This window comes from Tamandua tetradactyla, chromosome 18 (genome assembly GCF_023851605.1).
Source record: "Tamandua tetradactyla isolate mTamTet1 chromosome 18, mTamTet1.pri, whole genome shotgun sequence".
In the NCBI taxonomy this organism is placed as follows: Eukaryota; Metazoa; Chordata; class Mammalia; order Pilosa; family Myrmecophagidae; genus Tamandua; species Tamandua tetradactyla.
The window spans coordinates 57,984,823-58,004,322 of record NC_135344.1 but is presented as its reverse complement, the minus strand read 5'-3'; the positions used below and the strand labels follow the sequence as shown (position 1 = coordinate 58,004,322).

Below are 19,500 nucleotides of genomic sequence, written 5' to 3'. Positions count from 1 at the left end.
AGTGAAATATAGACAACAATGAAGAATCTTAGAGAAATGACAGGAATCAGGAAAATTAGCAAAAACATAAAATGAGTTTAGATGAGCTTAAAACACAAAAAAGGAGAATAAAAATGAACAATGAAAGACTAAGAGTAAAACCAAGAGGAAACAAGATAAGAGAACACCCTCATTTGTTAAAAGTAGTATTTTGTCAGTCCAAAAAAGAAAATTAAGAAAGCTCTAAGAAAAGAGTTAAATGGTACAAAGCAAAAAGCGGAAGAGCCAGATCTCCAAGTTACAGTAAAAGGCTAAACCAAGGAGAAAGGTTAAAAGCATCATATTGCTTTTTTAAATTAAATTACTTCTAAGCATCTTTTATCTTTTCCGAACCAAACTGAAGGCCACCCTTCAGCAAACTCAAGTTTCAACTTTATCAGCTTTAACAAAACAACTGACTTCTGATTTTGTTACTCCCCTCTTTTTTTTCTCCTCTTTTTCCCTCCACTTTCATTTTGCCTCATCAATCTACCACCCTCCCTAAGAAATCATCTTGAACAATGATAAAGATGAACAAGTCCCATCAGATTTCCCCTTCCTGAAATGCGCTTCGTCATTTATTAACTGATTGACTGGTTTTCCTTTGATTAAAATGCTATGGTAAATAAGCCCAGACAAATTTCCCTGCAATTAGAAAGTTCAAAATAAAAGAAATAACTCAATTATGCTGCTTTATTTTTTAAGAAAAATAGTATTTACCATAAATTTTACCCCATTTATTCCATAAAACTGAACAGGAGTATAACTGTATCCCAGGCACTTAATAGAAAGCAAAAGCTCATTAAATGGAACTTGAAGTTTGTTTCTTAAATTATTTGAATTTAAAAATGTTCCCTTAACATGAGAGATAATCCATTCTCACCCAAGGTAAGATTTCCTGCTGGCATTGTATATACAGGTCATTGCTTCAAATTCGCATGTCTTTACCCTAATGTTAAGTGTTAATTCTCTTAAGTAAGGCTTCCTGTAAAGCACCAGCTATTCTACCGAAAACAGATTCTTCTTAATCATCTGTGTTTAAAGAGATTGCCCAAAAATTATGTTATGACTACAATATGCTTTAAATGAAGTCAATAATATGTATGTGAGTTAGAAAATGCAAATAAATCCACGGTGCATAGCAACACACAACAGAATGCTAAAGTAAAAAGAACAACAAATGATAGCAGGATGTACAATAAATGAACCCCCCTACATTATTGGTGAGAGTGTAAAATGGCCTCGCCACTTTGAAAAAAAATTAGGAAGTTTCTTAAATCGTTAAACACACACCTATATATTTCCACCAGCACCCCTGTGACCCAAGAGAAATACAAACATATCAGTAAAAAGACCTATATAAGAAGGTTCAAAACAACTTGTTCCATAATAGCAAAAAACTGACACTAACCCAAATATCCACCAACAGGAGAATGGGAAAACAAATCATGGCATGGTTATACAGGAAAATACTATTCAGCTATGAAAAGGAAACATCGATACCCAGAACAACAAAAGATGATTCTCACAGACATTTTGCTGAGCAACAGAAGCCAGACACACTCACACACACAAGAGTACACGCTGCACAATTCCATTTTTAAGGCGTTCTAGAAGAAGCAAACCTAACCTATGATTAAACAATATAAAAACTGATTACGTCTGGTAGAGTTACTATTGATCAAGATGGGAAATGAGAAAACTTCTGGGATGCAGGGGTGTAAGTTACATGGATGCATGCATTTTGTCAAAATTCACCAAACTGTACACTTGAGGTTTATGAATTCTACTGTGCGTAAATACATTAAAAATAATTATTAACAAATATTAAACTCTAGTCCACTGGTTAGATTATCATAGTATGAGTTAGCAATTTTGAAACTACTTTACTGGGTATTCTAAGCTCAAGGAAATGAGTTAACATTGATGACAACAAGAGTCAGATTTCACACTGTTAAAAAAGGTAGAACATATGGAAAGGAAAACATCTAGCATATACCTCATCAGTACGAATATATGGTTATTATTAGAAAACAATAAGTATATATATATGTAATTTATATACGTATTTATTTTTAATAATAAAAATAAATTATTAGAGAAGTTGTGAGATTACAGAACAATAATACATAAAATACAGGATTCCCATACACCACCCCATCACCAACACTTGGCATAGGTGTGAAATATTTGTTACAATTGATGACAGTACATCAACTGCACATAATTAATTGTACTATTAATTAAAGTCCATAATTTAACTTAGGCTTCACTGTTTGTGTAGTACAGTTCCATGGATTTTTTAAAAAAAATTATCCTGTTCCCAGATATTCAATCTAACATTTCCCCTTTTAATCTCATTCAGATATTTATTTTAGTGAAGGTCACTCTATTCACAATGCCGTGCTACCATCATGACTACCCGTTACCAACACATTTCCATCCTTCTAAACAGGAATAGGACTTATATTCTAAGCCTTGCCTTCCCATCCCCTGTCCCTACCACATCCCCTGGTTAACCTATATTCTTGATTCTGACTATGAGTTTGCTTATTCTAGTTGTTTCAAGTCAGTGAAATGATACATATTTGTCCTTTTGTGTCTTCGGTATTCCACTCAACATGATGTCTTCAAAGGTCAGCCATGCTGTTGCATTTATCAGAAATCCATTCCTTTTCACCGATGAATAATATTCCACTGTATGTATATACCACATTTCATTTATCCATTAATTGGTCGATGGTCATTTGGATTGCTTCCACCTTCTGGCAGTTGTGAACAATGACACTATGAACTTCAGTGTGAAAATGTCTGATCAGGTCCCTGCTTTCAGTTCTTCTGGGTATATACCTAGGAGCAGGATTGCCCGATCACATGGCAATTCTATTCTCAGCTTTCTGAGGGCCTGCCAGACTGTCTTCCACAGCAGCTGCACCATTTACTATTCCCACCAGCAATGAATGAGTATTTCTATTTCTCCAAATCCTCACCAACACTTGTTACGTATTTTATGAATTATATTATGTGTTAAACATACATGTGCATTTCCTAGTCCCATCTGCTGAGAAGGGTTAGAAGCATTAATACACCTGCAGTGACTAGCTCAGAACGTGCCCAGATCTTGGGTTCTAAGGTCCTTGTCCTCTTAAAGGAACCGGGACTGGATGAAAACAACCTGATTGAAGGACTGAGACAGGAAAAGAACACGATGAGCCTGGAGCATCTTGTTACAACAGAAACTTAAGTCAGTCCTCAAATAATAATGAAGACATATTAAGAGGACACAGAATTCAGTTTGAAGGGACTCCCATCAACTGAATGTGGGCCAATTTGTGCACCAAAATAATGACAGTGATGAAATTATGACCCATTGAATAAAATAAAAATCCATAAATCCATGGCAATATGAATGAATGGATGGATGGATGAATGAATGAATACATGGAAATTGCAGAAGGCCAACTAATAAATATGGAAATTAAGGAGAAAATAAATTATCCACAGTCACAAAAACAGTGAATAAATCTTTGTGAGTGGGAGGATATCTGTATTGTGTCAAAATATTTTCTTACAAATTACTTACTACTTACAAAGAGGAAAATAGTAATTCTATACTGGAGAAAGTTGGCCAACACCACTTTAAACAAGTATTCAGCCTGAACATCATCAACACTGAGACAAAGCATCACATGCTTCCATATATAATGCCCTGAGAAGGGTATCCCAGCACTTTCGTGATATTCCTACCCAAAGTACATAACCTGATTTTAATCAGGAGGAAACATCAGACTAACACACACTGAAGGGCATTCAATAAAGTCACTGGCCAGTACTCAAAAATTCCATAATCAGAAAAGGAAAAAGCAAGGCTGAGAAACTGTTCCAGAATAGAGAAGACTAAAATGACATGACAATTAAATGTTATACACGAGCCTGGATTCTGGGTGAAGGATGAAAAATGGTTATAAAGGACCTTACTGGAACAACTATTGAAATTTAAATATGTATTATGGATTATAATAGTTTTTAATCAATGTTAAATGTTAAATTTCCTGATTTTGATAAGTATACTTTTCAAAGTTCTATAAGAAAATGTATTTGTTCTTAGGAAATAGAGATGATACACTTAGAGGGATACAATGTCTCCAACCTTCTCTCAAATGATTAAGGAGGGGAAAATACAGAGAGGGAGAGGGAGAGAGAGAGAGGGAGAGGGAGAGGGAGAGGGAGAGGGAGAGGGAGAGAGAGAGGGAGAGGGAGAGGGAGGGAGGATGATAAAGCAAATGGGGCAAAATGTAAACAATTTGTGAATCTAGTAAGTGCTATATAGGAGTTTCTTGTATTATTCTCATAATTTTTTTGTAAATTTGGAACTATGTCAAAATAAAATTTACCAAGAAAAACTGTACATCACAATGTTTTTAAAGGCAACATCAACTGTCAAACTTAGGTTCCAATACATGATAATGAATTTTCTGAGTTAAAGAAGATTCTATGGGCTAACAAACCTGTTCAGTGTAATCCGTTCTTGAAGAAACACAATGCACTTTAATAAAGGAGACTATTTAACTGGGTTAAATACATATTTCCACAATGATCTGTCCAGGTTTAAAATGGAACACCCACTAAAAGCTTACAAAATACCAATATTCTGTGCAAAACAGAGAACCACTTGTCTACACTTTGCCTAGTAAATCTATTTCTACACATGCTTAATTGAACAAAGATTTGTGTCTGGAAAATAAGATAAAGAAATACACACACCACACACACACACACACACACACATACACACACACACAGGAGCAGTCTCAGCTTCAAATAGTAAGAAAAAAAATCATTTGTATCTATATTAAAAAAAAAACAACATATATATCTAAAACCTACACCCAGCCCATATCAGTGCATTTTGTATAAGATATGTTTCTTAAAAGAGGGTAAAAATTTAGTAAAGTAAGTCTCATTTTGAGTCAGCCATTATATTGAACATGTTTCATATGTCACTTTTAATCAGATTTATCCCATGAACTTAGAGCAGAACAGCTCCCTGCCCTTGCTCTGAGCAAGTCCCATGGGCCCAGCACTCTGCTAGGCCCAGGCAATTCAATAACAAAAAGACACAGTCCCTGATTCCAGGAGCTTACAGTCTAATGAGGGAGACAGAAAATGAGCACATGCAATGAGAAATGACCTTCAGGAATAAGGATCAGCATTTATGGGAATACAAAAAGGGTCCCAGAGGTCCCAACTAGGGCAGGGAGGGATTAAGGAAAGTTTCTTTGAGGAGATGATATTTAAGCTGTGCCAATTTGAAACTGTTGAGAACCCCAGAAAAGCCGTGTTCTTTAATTCTGGTCAATATTGTCGGGTGGGACCTTTTGATTAGGTGGTTTCCATGGACATGTGTCTCCACCCATTCAAGATGGACCCCTTACTGGAGTCCTTTAAGAGGGAACCATTTTGGAAAAACCTTCACAGTAGATTCACAGAAGGCCATTGGCATTTCTTAAATCAAGGTATCTTTCTCTGGATGCCTCGTTTGGACACTTGTATGGCCTTATAATTGCATACTTGTAACTTAATAAAAATAAATTCCCTTTATAAAAGCCAACCCATTTCTGGCATATTGCATTTCCAGGAGCATTGGCAAATAGAACAGAAAATAAGCTAAAGTCAGTTAATACAATATTGAGAAAACATTCAAAAAGTTTTTGTTCTGTTTTTAATTTGTCACCAGGGCATTTCCATGGCATCACTAAAAATACACTGATTGGCCATTAAAATCTACGTGCAATTCAAAATCTAAGAATTGTGACACTGGGTTTGCTGCAAACTGCCATCTGATTAGTCTTTCATAGGCATCCTAGACTTACCAAGGCATTCAAGTGTGAGCGTAAAACAATCAGAACAGAAAGGCCCATGAAAGAACCCACTGAGAGAATCAGAAATAGAAGAGTATGAGAAGACAGGAAGTGATAAGTATTGTTTACCTGTCAGCTGACATTGATTAATCTTGTGTTCTGTGATATCACTCAGCGATTCAAACACCTGCAGGCAGCTGTCACAGCTGTGCACAGCTTCGTCTTCCAACTCCTCCCCGTCTTCTGGCCTCTTCTTACAATCTATTGCCTCTCCATCTTCAGTCTTGTCTTCAAGTTTACAGTTGGGGTCTGAAAGAAAATCAAGATTGTAAGTATGGGGTTTAAAAAGTCAGGTTCATTTAAAATGACGTTTAATCCTCTTGCTATCAAAAACAGAAACACCATTTTCTTGAAGCTGCAAAAGGAGAGCTTCACTGCTGATTTCATTACAGAAAAATCAAGTGTCTTCCCTAAAACTTCTTAGTTTGTGACGACTGAAGGAGCTCCTCCTCTTCTCCTCTACTGTGGAGACCTTCCCCCAGTTCCCTGCCCTCCCAGCCCCCACCCTTCAAGTAACTTGCCACCCTTAAGGTTAACTGTGTCCTGTTTTTCATAGCCTTCCAGGGGTTTTTGCTTTAAAAAGAGAGATAAATCACTAAAACAGTCTCCAAAGCAAAAAAAAAAAAAAAAAAAAAGTGGGGGGGGACACTGTGTTTAAGAATGAATTCCTTTCTGCTAAATATACTCTTTCACGGAAAATTACCAGAATTAGCCAAAAGGCTAGAATAAGCTATGCTAATTACCATAGGCATGAAATTGACCTTTATTTATAAACTGGCCAAAACACACACTCTATTATTTGTTAGACAGCAATAGCAACATAAGCTCTACCATTCATCAAAACATTCTTACTCAAGTGTAAATGTATTGGTATGTCTCTTGTTTCCAAAATGATCAAAAGGGAAACAAAATATATGAAGAGTAATTATAATCAACCACAACTTGAGTGGGCATTATCAATTCCAGAAAACTAAAAACACTTTCATTTAAGTCCCAAGAACGATGTACAAACAGCAAAAGGGAATAAGAAAGTAAAGCGTACGTAATGCTTTTACTCAGAGCTCAACAAGTACTGCTGATTATTTATGTTCTCCTTTCAGTCACTTCAGAGAAATGTCCCCCAAACATTCCGGTACCAATGCTTCCCTTTGCAGGAAAGCAATGAGAGGGAGAAAATTAGCACATATGTGGGGAAAATTAGGATACTATTATTTAACACATGCCTAAATTTCTTTTTTTTATTATTATTGTATATTTTACTTATACATCTGTTAAATTCCTACAATTTATTGCCCTTTTTGCTTTAAACAGGCAATAGTTTTTTTTAATATTTTTATTGAGAAATCTTCACACACATATATACACACATATATACATGCATGCTGTACAATCAATGGCTCACAGTATCATAGTTCTGTAATCATCACCACGATCATTTTTTAAAACATTCGTATCACTACAAAAAAAGAAACAGAAAAGAAAAAAGAAAAGACTCAAACATACCATACACCTCACCCTCCCTCTCATTGATGACTAGTATTTCCATCTACCTGATTTATTTTACCCTTTGTCCCCTATTATTTATTTATTTTTTTATCCATATGTTTTCACTCATCTGTCTATATGCTAGATAAAAGGAGCATCAGCCACAAGGTTTCCACAATCACACAGTCACATTGTAAACGTTATATCTTTATACAATCATCTTCAAGAATGAAAGCTAGTGGAACACAGCTCAACAGTTTCAGGTACTTCTCTCCAGCCACTCCAATTCACCATAAACTAAAACGGGCTAGCTATATAATTCACAACAATAACTTCCATGATAACCTCTCGACTCTGTTTGAAATCTCTCAGCCACTGAAACTTTATTTTGTCTCAATTCTCTCTTCCCCCTTTTGGTCAAGTAGGCTTTCTCAATCCCTTGATGACGGGTCCCAGCTCATCCCTAGAATTCCGTTCCACGTTGTCAGGGAGATTTACACCCCTGGCAGTCATGTCCCCTATAGGAGGGAGGAGGCAATAGTCTTTTGTTTTATTTAATTATTATTTTTTCACATGGGCAGGTACTGGGAAACGAACCTGGGTCTCCGGCATGGCAGGTGAGAACTCTGCCACTGAGCCATAGTGGCCCGCCTGGATGCCTTAATTTCTAATAGCAAAAAGTCCTCCAGAGGCAGAAATATATTACATCTCAAAATACAGGAAAACCAAACTAGAGATTTCTATTTCTCTACAAAACCTTGACCAGTCAATGAAATAGTTACAAAAGAGTAGTATCAAGATTTCTAAACAATATGTAATGCTATATCTGTTGTCAATTTTTTTTTTAATGTGGGGGATTAAATATTTGAAATGCTACAAACAGAAAACACAGTCAAAATAATTCAAGTATTTGTTGAAAGAGTCAATTCGATGCCACCACACTTCCATCCTGTTATGTGAAAACATTCCCTGCTACCTTGTCTGTAACACAGTTCCACAAACCATACTTATGCAAAGCACTTAAACGTCCCACTTTCTGCAAGGTGTTCCAAAGCCTTTCTTCACATCTGTAATAAATTTAACTGTATCACCACCCTTTAAATGATTCACATATGCCAACATCAACTTATATTTCATCATATACAATAATCTCTTGGGTTCATGAGTAAAGCAGTATTCCCATCTCAAAGAGCAAGTCACTGTGTCTGTTTTGTTCAGTTTTAAAGAACATACTGTTTAACTAAATTGGTAATTTGGGTTGATTTGCCATCTGGAAACTTATTATCTCAACACTCTACACAGTGCCCATTTCAATATACCAGGGTTTTGACTGCTTCTTCCGGGGGGAGTAATCAAAAGATCTTTTTCGTTTGTCCTGTACTTTGCCCAATACAGATCTATGTCCAGGTGAGTATTTAGAAAACATTATTTAGTGATGATGAAGAGGAGGAGAAAAAAAAAGAGTATATAAATCCTTCACTAGTAATTTTTCTATAAACAGGAACAGATCAGGTACCCACAAATTAAAGGCATCTTAATGCCTTCAGTTTCCAAAATTGACATTACATGATTCATCGCAGTTGAAATCCCTGTTTTCAAATGTTTCATCTAGAACTACAAACACAACAAATGGGTAATGCTCCAAAGATCTCCAACAAACTAAAACCAAGTGGCAAAATACTTCCAAACTAGATAGCAATTCAAGAAAATAAATAACTGGTCCAATTAGGGCACACTGACCCTGACACCATTAAACCCTTGTTGGAAGGCAGCACACACTGAATGCTATGAGTGGTTCAGGATGAGTTCTCAATTTCTCATAAAACTGACAGCACTCAGGGAAATGTGGGTGCGAGATCTGAATTTTAATACAATTATTTAAATGCTACACATCAAGTGTACAAATCTGTTTGTTTTTAAATAAGGAGACACACTGAATACTTTAAGTAGCATGAAGAGGAAAATGGTAAAAACTCGCTTTCCTTATTATTCAAGAATATGGATGCTTTACAAGAATCCAATATCAAAAAAACAAGCAAATAAGAATGTATGATGCTTTAGCTCTTAAAAGGCTAAAGAATGACTGCAGTCCACGCTCCTGACACTGTGACTAGTTATTGAAATGAGGGTCATTTTAAGACTGATATAAGTGTTTTTGCTTCTACTTCTGCATTTACAGATAGAACCCCTCAGGGACTGAAGCCAGTCAAGCTTATTCACTTCTGCTGCAACTTTAGGATGCATGCTCCAGCCAACTGGCGAATTTGTTTTTAGGTCAACACTTAAGAGGGACCCTCTGGGAGATGGGTTCGATTATAGCCTATGATGCCTGGGTGTAATGAGTACTGGAATCTCAGTCGCTTTCCTTGCAAGCAGATTTCCCCCACCTCCACTTTCATGAAAAATTCTTTCTTTTCCATTTAAAAGATCTGTTTATTTGGGTTAAGGGTTTCCATTCCTAATGTCAATTGCTACAGGAAGATTCTAGAAAGCTTACATTGTCAACCACTTCTTTCCCACGGGTGGCTACACTTCAATAGGTGCACATGGCCTTAGTTACGTAGTTTTTATAAAGTCCTTTGAGATTCGATCATAAAAAAATAATGATATTACCCTGCTAGCCATTCAAACCTCTGACGTCAGCCTGAGGGATTATAAATATAAGGTCCATGCCTCCAAGTACCGCCTCCCTCCCAACACCACGACATGGAGGACAACTGTCCTTCCAACTCCACTGTTGTGCTATTAATCCACCCAGATGGCAGTATTTTAAAATATCCTCATATTCCCATGGACAAAGGGCTGCATGCACCCAGAAGCCACACCACAGCTATAAGCACTATATATCTCTGCTCTGCCCTAAATGAGGCTGATCCAAAAGAGGGTCTCACCTGCACTACCAACTGTCCATCATCCCTTTTAAAGGGAGCTACAGTGCACTGTATATAGAGTATTCTAAAGAAAAGAGGTGTAGTTCTGGAACAGAAACACAACTGTGATTATAAAAATAAATGGTAGCTTTCTGTTTTCAACTTTGTTAACATTTATAAATGGAAATTAGCGAAGTCTGAGTTTTCCCTTATTAGGTTCTCCAGCACTGGTATTTCCTCCTTCTCATCCTCCTCTTCCTAAGTAATGTTATTGCTATAACTTAGTTTAATAAAATTAAACTTTCGGGAAAACTAAAAATTGCACTGGCTTAAAAGTGCTGGAGGCAATAAATCCATGGACTTCAATTAATTTTCAAGGTTTAAGGCCAACCAGAAGAAATTCTATTCTATCCATGTAAAAATGAGGTTTCACCACATTTACTTTTTATAACCTATATAAAAGTCAAGTAAAAGTAATGAATATCTAAAAGCCATCTCGGTGGACTGGCAAAGACTATCTGTATTCTTGAAACTCATCTTACAATATTTCTCTCCATGCAACAAAAATCCCATGCCTGATCAAAGCTAAAATGTCAAACTACTGAGCAAACAGCCCAATTTCCAATCTATTTCACTGCCTAGAAATAGAACTCCTTCCAAGCCACTTTTGCATGGAAAAGCACTGGCAAAAGAAAGAAAAACTAAGAGATCATGTGGTTATAATTATTAGCAGGCAAGGAATATTTCTGCAGCTCAGTGGTAAAGTAAAACTCTGTCGCTCTCTGCTCTCAATAGTGTCCATCGCAAAACAACTGCCTCATTAAATCTCCGCAGTAAGATTAATATGCCATAGCTGCACTACATTTATAACTTGGTACTCTATAAAAAGCACATTTAATGGTAAGAGCCAGAGCCTAGATACAAAGTATTACTATAAAAACTTGTAGCAGCATTTATACAGAGCAGACCCTCTTGTCCTTCTTGTAGGAGATATAAATGAGGCTTTTCCTAGTTAATTCCAAGCATGAAGCCCTACCTTAAAAGCCAGAGTCAGTTTTTATGAGAGGGAGAAACACAAGATTTGAGGATGATGTAAATACGAATGCAAGAAGATTACTTAACAACGAAGACTGGCAAGAGATGAATGAACCCAAAATACTCCACTTATACACATACACAAACTTAAAACTGGACCATTTCCTAACAGTTTGTTCTCGGGTCATAGCCAGTTTTGCACTAAATTAAATAACCATGGCATGAATTACTCAACCTTAAACCAACGAACACTGTGCCAGTGAATTCAACAAACTACCAACTAAATAATACGGACAACTTGAAAAAAAATAAAGTCTTGGCTTCATTTGATGACCATGACTTCTAGGATCTTAATTACCCAAAACTATGAATAATGAATGTTCAAGAAAAAGTAGTTTCAACACTACATTATTAGTGTAGAAAAAGAAAATATTTCTGTTACTTGTGACAGCGGCCAGATTTTTTTCTTCCATAAAGACCTTCTAAAACTCAAAAAGCTTTACAGTCCAGTGTCTCATATTCAGTAACCCTGTGCTGAACAAGCGAACAAGATATACAAACAATGCATCTCAGGTTGACAAATCTCTTATGACAAATAATAAATAACTGCTTAATTTCCTTTTTAAAGTTCACATGTGTACACACAACTAGACTGCTAAGGTTTACTGACATATTTAGAAGCCCTGTACCTAAAAAGGTACTATGTGTCTTAAGTACCTTTTATGCCCAAAAGCACTCCTCCTGTAAGGTTGTTCAAATTGTATTCACAGGATTTTATCTTTATACTTTTTAAGAACAGAGAAAAAGTTATTCAGGCTACAAGGTGTTAAGGAGAGGCAGAAAGCCTTCCTAATTTTCAAAAACAAAGGGCGGGATGATTATTTTGAGCTTTCTGGGGTCTAGATATGCATTCTTAGTTGAAATCCCATCAGATGAAAACAGATTTAGGGAAAATAAATCGCACACTGTTATAAAATGGCAAGCAGGCACTAAGGAAGAGATGTAGCATTACCAGACTGTGCTTCCTTCTGTCCCACACCCGCCTGCTGGTCTGCTGCCTTATTTTTTTTCTACTGCCGAGAAAAAGTATACAAACAAAACAAAACAAAAACAAAAGCAATGGGTGGGGTGGCTCAAAATGAGCACCCGGGCACCAAGACAGGCTAGTAACAGCCTCCCGCATGGGGGTGGGGGGTGGGGGGGCGGACAGCCTGGGGGCCAGGCAGGCAGGGACCTGGCTTTGTAACACCAGAATCAAGAGCTCATATGGTCAAGGATGAAAATGAGCGCTTTTTAATTTCTTTGCAGTGTTTATTTTCTAACTGGTTTATTTACTGAAAGTTATTAAATTGTTTTACAGAAAAAAGGAACAACCTCTTTCCATTTACTTGTTCTTTCATTTGTCAGTAAAATCATCTCAGACAGAAAGAATTGTCTCTATATTAAAGAAATCACACTGTTCAAGTTTAGAATTTCTGTGATTTGGGCTGATTGCTCTACATGTCTATCATGGTCCTTGAAGACCAAAGAGAAATATCACAGATGCACTAGTATCAAGGAGAACAGGCTAAACATAAATGTATTACTACTCTCTATCTACAGTGAAATTCCTTATAGGAGGATGCTATATGGGAGGAAATTCTCCTTGGGAGAGGTTAAAAACACTTGCACACACATGCACACACTTGTACATACATGCACATATGCACATACCTGCACACTTTAGGACCAAATAAAACATTTAAAGGATGCACACTTTAGGACCAAATAAAACGTTTCTCCTCTTCAAATCAGAATCCTACCCAAATGTCCTTCTTCGTTTAGTCCCTCTCTATGTTTAATATGAAATTGAGTATTCAGTAGAATAAAGTGACTTAAGCAGTCCCACGTTCAAACAAAACATACCTATAACAGACTTCTACTTTGGAGTCATTCAACTTCAAAATGAATGACTATGGTTACCTTGTCACAACGTCAGTAAACACAAATTTATTGAGTCACCTACTCAGTAACAGGCATTTGGCTAGTCTCGGCTAAGCTCTGGAAATTCAGTCTAAGGACACCTGGTCCTGTCCTCAAGGAGCTTGCACTCTGCTGCTGAGCTTCCCAACTGGTGGGTCAAAGCCTGAATCAGATACTAGATCAGGTACAGTTCAGGGTGGCTGGAGTCTGCCAGTCTATGCCCCAGGTTTTCAGCAGTTTTGTTCATTTACCCACGTGCACCATTCAAAACTTACAATTTTCCTCTACGTATAGTGGCATGAAAAGGGCTGGCAAGCACTAGGATAGGGAGAGAGATGGTTGAGCACATGAATAGCTGCAGGAGAGGGTCATAAATATGTTGATAGAGGAGGACACACAGATGAGGGACATCTACATCAGGTTGGGCAACTCAGAAAAAATCCACCCAAAGAAGAGCTGCTCTGGCTGTTTTGCAGCAAGAGTGGCACTGAGGACAAATGGAAAGGGGCACAGATGCATAAAGTAACATGATGACTTCAAGGAATGGCAAGTACTTCCATGCTATTCAATTCAAAAGAGAAGAGAGGAAAGAAAGGGAAAAAGTGGCAGAGACAAGGCTGAAAGAGTGCAGAAAAGTGGCTAAATCTCGAAGGATCTACCATGAGATCCTTAAACATTCAAATGTTAACTTCAATGCCATCAGAAGGATTTTACATGCAAAAGTCACTGATCTGACTTATACTTTGAAAAGATGATTCACTGGCAACTAAGAAGATGGATTGGACAGACACCGCCTGGAATCAGGGTAATCAGCCTGGAGGCTACTATATAATCCAGGAAAGAAGTCATGGGAGTGCAAACTAAGTCAATGGCAGAAAGGAAATAATGGTTCTGGGAGCCACAAAGGGAACAGAATCTAGAGGACTTGGGACTGATAATGGGCCTAAGAAAGAAAGGAGTTATCCGAGTGATTGCCAAGCATCTAGTTTGGGGGAACCATTCCAGGAGATGTCTTGATTTAAAATAGGTATCTTAATCCAGGTTAATGGCCTGCCCTTCTCACTATTCTCACACCCCCATTTTATCTTTTACCCATACTCCCAGTTACCTAAACTGGGGCAGATAAATGCCAAAGCTGGGAAGACTGTGCAAAAATACCACATCAGCTAAGGTTTTTAACCTAGTGCATGAGGGCTGAGGGGTGCCCCAGTGACACTTTCCAAGATTTAAGAAATTTCTGGTCTGATTCCTTTTACTTTAGTCTTATTTCAAACACACACAAAGCCAAAGAAAAATAAGCGTAAAATTTAACTGAAAATAAAAACAGATCCTGAGTCTTCTATCTCTGTTTTATTCCATCTTCTTTTTTTCTTCTTTTAAGAAATGTATTAACCATCAGTTTAGGAATGCCTGTGTTAACCTGGTTCTACATGTAGTTCATGATCAAGGCAAAGTCAAGACATCAGACCACCACCTTCATTAATATTAAACCCAAATGGATATATTAAAAAGTTCATTACAAAAGATGTAGCCATTTATGGAAGAAAATAGGAGAAGAAACTATGGAGAATGATGACAAGGCAATAGGACTAATATCATATGAAAGAAGGCTAAAAATGCATGTATAGACTTGAAACCACCTAACCTAATAAAGAAAAAATTGCCCTGCCAAAGATTTTTGTCGAGGAAAGATTTATATTGAATTATTCAATCTTTTTTTTTTTTGCATAATCCTTTTTCCTTGCTAGCTTCAAGATGCTTCACTCTTCCAACTGCCCTGATGTCTTCATATTCAAAGCTGCAATTAACTTTTAAGGAGCACCTGAATCTCATGGGTTCCTAACTTCCTAGCAAAAAAGAGAAAAAAGAAAAACCACTTCCATATTCCCATGTGCAATCTTAAACTAAGCCTCAAAGGCTTCTCCTTTCAATTGACATAAGGAAATACAACACAAAAATACCTTAACATCCAGGTATGCAGGTACTAATTTCTCTTTTAGCGAAGGGACTTAAAAACAGCCAAAAAAAAAAAAAAAAAATCCACTCTGGAGAAAAACTCATTATGTAAATGTATTTAATACATGATGACTAAGTAGACTGAAAAATGCTTCTCCAACAGGACAACTACAATAATAAATGAAGCATCTTTTTGAACCTAGGGTAAAGAAGAATCTAGTCATTCCTCTTTAAATGTACCAAATAAACCTCAGTAAGAGTAGCATAGCTAGACCATTATACTTTACTCCAGAGAAAGAAAATCTGTGGCAGAAAGCCTCTATATATAACATACTATACTTTCTGATACTTCTACCAACTGTTCTTATCATTTCATCTATTTTAGGTTTCACCAATTCAATGGCAACAATATTTCTGGACTGGACATTTAAAGTTAACTAACTCAACAATTACCAAAGCATTAGCTCAGGGGGGAAAGTGCTTTGCTTTGTTTTGAACAAGAAACATTTACTTGCTCCACTGTAATAGCACTTGTCTTTACATTGTGAGAAGGTAAACTCCAATCTTATTTACGAAAATCTACGCAATATTATTAATCAATTCTCTTTATTATCCTTTTTCTTTAAATTTGGGAAATTATTCTTAATTCCAATGACATATTTGAAAAGACAGGGACAAGTGGATTTTTCTAAAGGTTGTGAAATAAACACAACATTTTTGGCACATATTATCCTACTAAATGGAATCTTACCACCCAAGAACATGAATAACGTTGCTTTTCTATTATTTTTTCTTTTTTCCTTTCCAACTGGCTCTCAAACAAACTGAGACTCAAACTGCCATTAAAATAAATTGGAAAATGATTTGAAGACAAATGAAAAGATATTGTTTCTTCAATTTCCTAGCTGGCACACAAGTGAAAGGCCCACATTAATAAGTAGTGATCCCATTCAAGAAAGATAAAGAGGTTTCTAAACAACTGCTTTGGCACACACAATGGCTCAGCAAAAGAGAAAAAAGAAAAAAGAAAAACCTGATAAAAGAAGGTACATACTTGCAAAATCTCAAAGATTAGAGCAATTGTGAGACTGTGATTTATGACTTATGAGCTACTACAAAATACAAGAAAGTTTATATATTATTGAAAAAAAGAAATTCATGGTTCTCCTTTAGTTGGACTAATAAATTTAAAAATACATATAACCCTAAATGTCTAAGGTTCCTTCAGCCTGATAAACAAAACAGAAAAAGCCACACAACTAAAAATAAACGTATTGATTTAGTACAATTTCTGCAATACTTTCCTTACGGAATTTGAAACAAAGGAAACATAAGAGTATAAGTTTTTTTAACTTTTTGACTGCACTTTGAATTTTCTACAAAACAAAAGCAGTTTTCATATGAGTTTAATTAATGTTTCCCTTTAGTTTTAACTCAATCTCTCCCCAAACCAGATTTTTTAAATGCATTTTTTCCTACAGAATCACAACCTTGCAAATGTGCATTCAATCTGCATGTATCTGCAGAGAGGTAATAAAGATACCAGTGCTATTAACATAATCAATACACAATTTACAGAGCTACCCAGATAGAACCGAAAGTGAACGTGTATGCCATTATCCTAGTAACTATAAATTAATAACCGTTTCTGGAAGAATGTTCTCACACTTTCTTGATCCTGACTTGTCAAGATAATATGAACATGCATTAAATATTTGTAAACTTTAATATATGTTATATGAAACATTTTAAAATTATGACTTATTACCAGAGTCTCCAAATAGGCATAAGTAAAATCAATTAAATTAAACGTGTGGAGAAAATGGCAAACAAACATAAGCACCCATACTTATTGTTTTGCTTTTCCCACATGAGATTTAATAAGTAAATATATACATATATCCAACATTCTGAAACATAATTTTCAGTGAAGATAAGTGAGGACGTAGCATGTTTTAAGATAATAAGCCCAGGGTGGATGGGTGGTTCAGTGGTTAAATGCTCGCCTTCCATGCAGGAGACCCGGGTTCAATCCCCAGACCATGCACCCCCTCAAAAAAAAAAAATACATATATATATATATATATATATACACACATACACTCTAAGATAATAAGCTAGAAGAGTCAGTTCTCACCCACTTTATAATACGGAAATGAAACTGGTTGATCCCACTACTGCAGCATTTAATTTTTAAAAATCCATTCCTTTTGTCATTTTATAGCCAATATTCAAAAAAAAAAAAAGTATACGCCACCTCTGAAATACCCTTCATAGGACATCAGAATTGGAGTCATTTCTCCAGGAATGGTGATGGGTCATGCCCAGTTCTCTCATCAGTAGCAGCAAAGCCCAACCAGTCCTCAGGACAACTTGTCCACTACAGGTTTGTCCATCTCTTCACAGCAACAACAAAAAAACCACACTGAAAATGGCGCATTTTAAATAAAAGGAAACAGACATCCCCTCAGGATGGTAAAATGGCTTAATTGACCAAGGGGGAGAATGAATTTGTTTTTCCCCTAGCTCCTCCACACAGTATATTTAAAAAGCCGATGTGATGTGTCAAGAGACTATTCAACCCAAATGAAATGAATGACTATTACTTTGCAGGCACAACCACCACTCACTTTTTCCTATAATTCAAGCAAAATCTCCTGCCCTTGGAGTGAGTATATAAAAGAAAGACACTACAGAGGAAGTCCTGGTGTAATTTCACCAGCAATGGGGAAAACTCTCCAGGATACTTGGCTCTAGCACCCCATCACCACCTCTAAAATACCTCCCAGGTCAGTTTTCTAAGGCATATAAGGTTTTTATCAGAAACTAAAGCCTTTAATTACATAATAGGGACATGCTGGGTTTGCACTTCTTTTAACTTTCTCTCTGGTGTAAATGACTAATATATCATAACTTTTCCTGTAGAAGTAACTTTCTCTGGCAGGTGGACTAAGGGAGGGAACTAAGACCTGACTGCCTAAAGTAAAAGAGAACACTAGAAGAGATAAGGCAGCCAGAGAATTCATTGGTTCTATCTCTTGATTTGGCCTAAGACTGGCTCTTCTTCTCTTTGGCTTCTTTGATAATTACGGGATTAAACAGACAGTCTCATTGGAGGCATGAAATCTATATTCCTTTTCTGCTTGAGCCATGTTAATTGGATGAGCCCAGTGTCTGTGCCTCAGTTTCCTCACTTGTAAATTTAGGGATAATGATACCTGTTACAGGACTCATTTAAAGTCAAATGGAATAGATACTCAATGTCTGGAAACATTAAAAAGGTGCTCAAATGCAAATTCAACTTTCCTCCATTTCCATTACCCACCTTATGTCGGAGAGAATGGTGACTGAGAAATGAAAATAAAAATGCACAGAATTCCTCTTAAGCTTTTTCCAGAGGGGAGAATATTTTCTTCTCTATACAAAGAGGCCAGGCAGCCACAGAATGAACCATCACCCCCCAGGACTTTGCAGAAGAGGAAAACATAACAAGGATAGAATGTGCGTGTTTCCCCAACTTCCCAGAGAACTTCTTCCACATTAAGACGCTATTACCAGTTAGTAAGGACTTGCTAAGACCCAGATACCTATGAGGCATCCTACATTTGTTACTTTATACAGCAATCCTGAGAAGTAAATTCTTGCCTGTTGAGTGGTAAGAAAACTGTGGTGAAGAGAGGTTTGATAACATGCAACTAAAAGCACGCAGGATTTAAACTCAGGTCCACCAGGTGCCGGGTCCCTCCTCTTTCCCCACTGTGGCATTTCAATTATGTTGATAGGACGAAATGTCCAAGGGATTGACAGCTGAGCCTAGAACAGGGAAGATGTCACTCCATAGCAGTGGGCCCAGGACTGTGACTTTAGCAGAGTCTGCCAGGGGTGGGGAAAGTCATTTTTCCTTCCATAGACTAGAATGTGTTCAGCTACAAGAGGTACATCCTAGAATGATAAAGAGACAGAGTCTGCTCCTTGTCCTGTCACTTCGTCATGGTATGAGTGGCAACGCAGCACTTAAGCTCCTTGGGTCTTCCTGATGACAGGGTGGACGTGTGCTGTCTGATGTCCTCGTCTGCTCTCAGGCTCCATGATCCGCGCCCTCCTCAGCTCAGAACACTCCCAACCTCCCAAGAGCTTTCCTAACAAGATTCCCAGCCCAAGTATGGCTGACCTATCAGGAAACTAAGCTACCACCCAGCCCAGTTCTCTTTGTAACGTGCTCTCTAGAGTATCTACTTTAAACTACCTTAAAG

General features: G+C 37.0%; 1 protein-coding gene across 4 annotated transcripts in view; it reads right to left on the bottom strand.

Moving 5' to 3' along the window:
• ZNF521 (zinc finger protein 521) overlaps window positions 1–19,500 on the bottom strand; it is a 288,821-nt gene that overhangs the window by 253,426 nt on the left and 15,895 nt on the right. For all 4 annotated transcript variants that reach the window (XM_077135748.1, XM_077135749.1, XM_077135746.1 and 1 more), the window contains one exon: window positions 6,009–6,188. In XM_077135748.1, the coding sequence (XP_076991863.1) occupies window positions 6,009–6,188 (180 nt within the window). The remainder of the gene's footprint in view (window positions 1–6,008; window positions 6,189–19,500) is intronic.